Source organism: Lagenorhynchus albirostris, chromosome 1 (assembly GCF_949774975.1).
Source record: "Lagenorhynchus albirostris chromosome 1, mLagAlb1.1, whole genome shotgun sequence".
Lineage (NCBI taxonomy): Eukaryota > Metazoa > Chordata > Mammalia > Artiodactyla > Delphinidae > Lagenorhynchus > Lagenorhynchus albirostris.
Genome location: NC_083095.1, coordinates 76247925 through 76253292, shown reverse-complemented (window position 1 = coordinate 76253292; position 5368 = coordinate 76247925). Strand labels below are relative to the sequence as shown.

The 5368-nt window shown below is 46.7% G+C and overlaps 1 protein-coding gene across 1 annotated transcript; it reads left to right on the top strand.

The window, feature by feature from the left end:
* The first annotated feature begins 1930 nt into the window (after positions 1–1930).
* Positions 1931–2398, top strand: LOC132530834 (eosinophil cationic protein-like). The gene has a single exon (XM_060168307.1). The coding sequence runs from the start codon at positions 1931–1933 to the stop codon at positions 2396–2398; it is 468 nt and encodes a 155-aa protein (XP_060024290.1).
* Positions 2399–5368: the final 2970 nt, after the last annotated feature.

Genomic DNA, 5368 nt, shown 5'->3' with positions numbered 1-5368 from the left:
CTTATCTGGAGGCCTTTCCTACCTTGATACACTTTCCCTGTCTGTACAATGTCCCACACCATCTTCTTAGCCTAGAATGCTCATTTATTCCCTAAGTCCCTAAACTCTGCTTATCCTTTATGGGCCAGCTCAAATGGACATTTCTTTTGGAAGCCTTTCTTATCCCATGAGGCCAAGTAAGACCCTTCATCCTCAGCGCCCCCATAAAACCATCTTCACACAGTGTTATTATCTCTATCACATTGTAATCAAATTATAGGCCTACAGTTATTTTCCTCTGCTTCTCTGAGAACCAAGAGTATGTTTCATGCATCGAGTTACATACTGTGACTTCCATAATTTCAGGAATACAGTGTCCTATCCACTGATGCTCATTTTACAAATTAAATTGTTTTTTCCTGTTAACATCAAGAAATGAAATGTAAAAAAAAAAGAAATGAAATGTACTAGTAAGATAAATGACAACTCTAGGACAGACTGTTTTGTAGAAAATAGCGCAGATTGAAAAGAACACAGGAGTTCAAGCTCTAGCTTGGAATCCCTTACATGACACCAAATGTTCATTCTCTGGCAGATTTTACAGACTTTCTTCAGGGTGTTTTTAGGTCATGCTATTTCACAGGAAGTGAAGGCAAAAACCGGGCCAGGGTAAAAACAAGAGAAAGTGAATTCAATGCATAGGAAGCAGAAAAAAAAAAAAAAAAAGACAACAGCAATTACAAAAAAAATCATAGATTCGTCACAAACTAATTACTGATAGGATTTTGAGCAGTGAGAAATTCAGAGCTCAAGTTTCCAGCACAGGGAAGTGAGGAGATAAAGAACATTTGGGTGAGAAGGAACCAGGGTGATTACTAAAATGAAAGGGGGGCCTGGGTTCCTCTGGTGCAAACAAGCCTCCTGGCTCTATTTGTTCTGAGTACCGGGCCTGCCTTCATGTACTTCAGTCTTTCAATGTGTTGCCCCCAAGTTGAGTTATAAAACCTATAGCCCATTCTGGGACTTCCCTAATGGCGCAGTGGTTAAGAATCCGCCTGCCAACGCAGGGGACACAGGTTCGAGCCCAGGTCCGGGAAGATCCCACTTGCTGCAGAGCAACTAAGCCCATGTGCCACAACTACTGAGCCTGAGCTCTAGAGCCCGTGAGCCACAACTCTTGAGCTCTTGTGCCACAACTACTGAAGCCCACGTGCCTAGAGCCCATGCTCCGCAACAAAAGAAGCCACCGCAATGAGAAGCCCGTGCACCGCAACGAAGAGTAGCCCCTGCTCGCTGCAACTAGAGAAAGCCCGCACGCAGCAACAATGACCCAACGCAGCCAAATAAATAAATAAAAATAAAAAATCTATGGCCATTCTGCAGCCAGTGATATTTTTCATTTAGGAAATCCAGACCCAGTGGCAGAGCTCTGTCCTGCACAGGATGCCTGGAATTAGATTTGTTACAACAGAAGCAGCAGTGGTTCATCCCTGGGTATGCACTGATCAGCAAATGATAAAACAAAGGGCTCATTGCATAAGTGGACCATGTCCTAATCTGTGCGTTTCTTCATGTCCTAGATTCAGAACCCTCCTTGTTCTGCTAGCCCCACCCACAGGGGCTGCTCTATATCTCCAGACCCAAGAACTGGGGGGATACCAGCTGCCCCTGAGCGCCAGGCCCACCAGCTGATCTGTTCTCACAGGAGCCACAGCAGAGATACTGGGTAAGACAATGAGCCCCAGAGCTGGAACAGGAGAGACAGCAATGAAGCAGCAACTGGGGGAGCGGTGAGCTGAAGTTAGTGCCCAGGACACATGACAGACTTTGGGGAGCGGAGGGGAAAGGAGCTAGAACCACAGTGACAGCAGGGGGCCTGCAGGGTGAGTGAGGAGGGAGTGTGTTATTTGTGGGCCGGGATACAGAAGATACCCTTCTTTTCACAGGAAACATGGTTCCAAGACAGCAGAATGCCCAGCTTCCTCTCTTTTTGCTGCTGGGGCTCTTGGGAATGGTGATCTCAGTCCACGCCCAATTAACCCCGGCTCAGTGGTTTCAGATTCAGCACCTAAATATGGCCCACCGTCGATGCGATGATGCAATGCGGGTGGTTAACGGTTACAAAAGGGCATGCAAAGATAAAAATACTTTTCTCCACACAACGTTTGCTGCCGTAGCTCGTGTTTGTCACACCACAAATGTAACCTGCCCTAGATCACGGGAGACGAATTGTCATAGAAGCCCATATCCAGTGCCTGTAACCTACTGCAACCGCATAAGAAAGGAAAACGATTATAGGAACTGCCGTTATGGACAGAGAAGTAATCGGAAGATCTACATCATTGCGTGTGGAAACAGATTACCACAGGACGATGCCAGGTACCCCCTGGTTCCAGTTCACTTGGATGACATCATCTAAACTCTGGGCCAAAACTTTGGGCCATGCTCATTTGCCAAGCGCCACAGTCCTGTCCCACCATCCACCCCAGAGATCAGCATCAGTCCTCATCTCACAGCCTCCAGGTCCCTTTAAGCTTTGCTCAGCTGAAGCTCCTTGTGCACGCACAGTAAACTTTGCAGAATCACCTACAAGGCTCCATGTGTCTGTTTGTGCTCTTCTGTCATGTAGTTACATTCTCGTCTAGAGGCTTTTCCCCTTCCTCTAATCTGAGATTTGTGGGAAATAGACGTGAGGATAAGAGGCTCCTTGTGTCATGAAGTTGTGCAGACTTTTCCTTCTCTCTGCTTTAGGCCAGGAAGCTGCGGCTTCCACTCACAGCGGCCTATTTCATTACCAGGAGGCAAAGAGCCCCCAGTAAGTAGAAACAAATGTATTTGATTCTGATTTAAGAACCATGCATTTTATGATAGAAGAGAACGATACGGTGTAAAAACAAAAAGAAAGGGGAAAATGCCGTAATTGTGATAAGACCAAAAGAAAGAAGCAAATTTTAGCCGCATAGATTTGTTTTTAAATAAGCATATCAAATCTTCAGATATTAATGGTTATCCTAGGGGTGGATCCAGAGTTTGAGTCTAATGTGGAATGAGACAAATTGTTCAGGTAGTATATGGACAGATTCCAGTACTACCTGGAGAAGAGGTGAAACTCTTTCCTGGCGATTTCTGTGTCCTGGAGAAGGGAGCAGCTGGTCATCTGGTAGCAGAAGGTAAGGAAGGAGACATGGAATTGGGATCTCTCCCGAGGATGAATCAGTGGCTTGTTCACATTCAGGTCAGGAAGGGGCACAGGTTCCAGGATTACAGAAATGTAGACAGACAGAAAAGGGGGCGGATAATGAAAGCCCCTACTCTGCCTCCATCACAAGGCTGCACTCAGGAATCAGTGAGGAACAGGAAGGGAAAGCTCTTTGTAAACTGTGGTCAGATGCAGCATTCAAGTGATTGTTCGGGGGACAGGTCGGGTCTTTTGCAGCACCTGACTCAGAACAGAAGGCAGGTAGCATGTCATTAAATCTGTACCTCTGTCCTTGAGTCTGGGATTCCTGACCTCCTATTTTTCAGCTCCTCTTCCAGGCCCAGATACATGGCAATTTCCATTCCTCCCCCCCTCCATATGGTCAGTCATTCTTGCTCTTGGTAGTACTGTATACGGCGTCTGCACTTGAGCATCTTCTCTGGAGAAGCCACTGGAGGATTTGTTCTTCCAGGCAGGTCTGTTGACTCAAGCTATTGCATGGAGATACTAGGTTTGGAAAATTCCAGGGCTCAACAGAATCCACCGACTTTATCTTTTTTATTATTATTTTTTTTAAGCCAAGGGTTTTTATTTATTTATTTATTTTTAAGATGTTGGGGGTAGGAGTTTATTAATTAATTTATTTATTTTTGCTGTGTTGGGTCTTCGTTTCTGCGCGAGGGCCTTCTCCAGTTGCGGCAAGCGGGGGCCACTCTTCATCGCGGTGCGCGGGCCTCTCACTATCACGGCCTCTCTTGTTGTGGAGCACAGGCTCCAGACGCGCAGGCTCAGTAGTTGTGGCTCACGGGCCTAGTTGCTCCGCGGCATGTGGGATCTTCCCAGACCAGGGCTCGAACCCGTGTCCCCTGCATTAGCAGGCAGACTCTCAACCACTGCACCACCAGGGAAGCCCCGAATCCACTGACTTGAGATTAATACAGAGTGGCATGAAATGAGCTTACCCTTCCAACAGGCTTGGAGTAACAGAAGGAGAAGGTGGGATACCGCAAGGCTGGAGTCACATTTGCCATGAGGCAGTGAACCTTCCTTGTCTCAGCAGATCACATGTCACTTGCCAGCCATGGACACAGCATCTCTAACACCGTATGGTAGAGGGATTAGCCAACTCAGCTGCCCCAGCTCTCTCTGCCTTGTGTCGTCATCCCCTCTCCCACCATTCGTTCATGCATTCATTCGTCATTCATTAATGCAGTAGTTAACCCATGTGCAGATGTGCTCTAGGCAGATTTCTGAGGTCGTGAGGGTGCAGTGTAAACAAAGACACATTTCTGCCCTAGGGTGCCTATTCTACTGGGAAGAAAATGCAAAATTATTTTTCCAGGTGATAAGTGTCAGGAGGAAAACTGCACTGAGGGAAACAATGTACAGCCATCTCTCAGTAACTTCAGGGGATTGGTTCCAGGAGGCTCCGCAGATATCAAAATCCACAGATGCTCAAGTCCCTTATATAAAAGGGGCTCATACCGTTGGCCCTCCACATCCGTGGGTTTCACATCCACACAGAGGGCCATCTGTAGTGGGTCTCGATGAGTCCATAGAAGTGAATCTGAAGTGTGGTTGGTAGGGACCCAATGAAGGAATGAATTCCGAACAATATGAGAAGCAGCTGGTCATGCAGAAACTAAGGGGATAGTCTTCCCGAGAGAGACAGAGACAGAGAGACAGAGAGAGAACATTCAAAGGGCCCGACATGAATGTAGATTAGTCATGTTACAAAAATGAAAGTTAGTCTAGCAGGACAAGAGCATTTTAACCATGAGCATTAATGATAGAGGTTATTGAGGCTCAGATGCTTCATACCTATGGAGATGAAAATAAAGAGTAAATTTCCTATGGGGTACAAATGGAGCATGTTAGATAATAATGTGACGTGAAGATCACTCTGGCAGCTGTGCAGGGACTGTGGGGACAGTCAGGAACTCGTGGTATCCAGGCCAAATCCCAGAGGCATGGGATAAGGTAATAGCAATAGGGCAGAAGAAAAAGTGCAGGTTTAGGATTATGTTTCCAAGTTTGAATCATCAGGCTTTAGTGAAGGACTGGAAGCGGAGGGAGAGGGGAACAGAAGAGACTTCCTCATGTCAGTAAAATGCACCTTCATCCTCTCACTCAGTAGCACCATGCTGTTCCCCCTCCCTGAGGCCATGCTTCCCCACTCTCTTCCTGCTT

Excerpts from the sequence above, each read along its gene's own strand:
- LOC132530834 (XM_060168307.1), top strand. The coding sequence starts at position 1,931 with ATGGTTCCAAGACAGCAGAATGCCCAGCTTCCTCTCTTTTTGCTGCTG.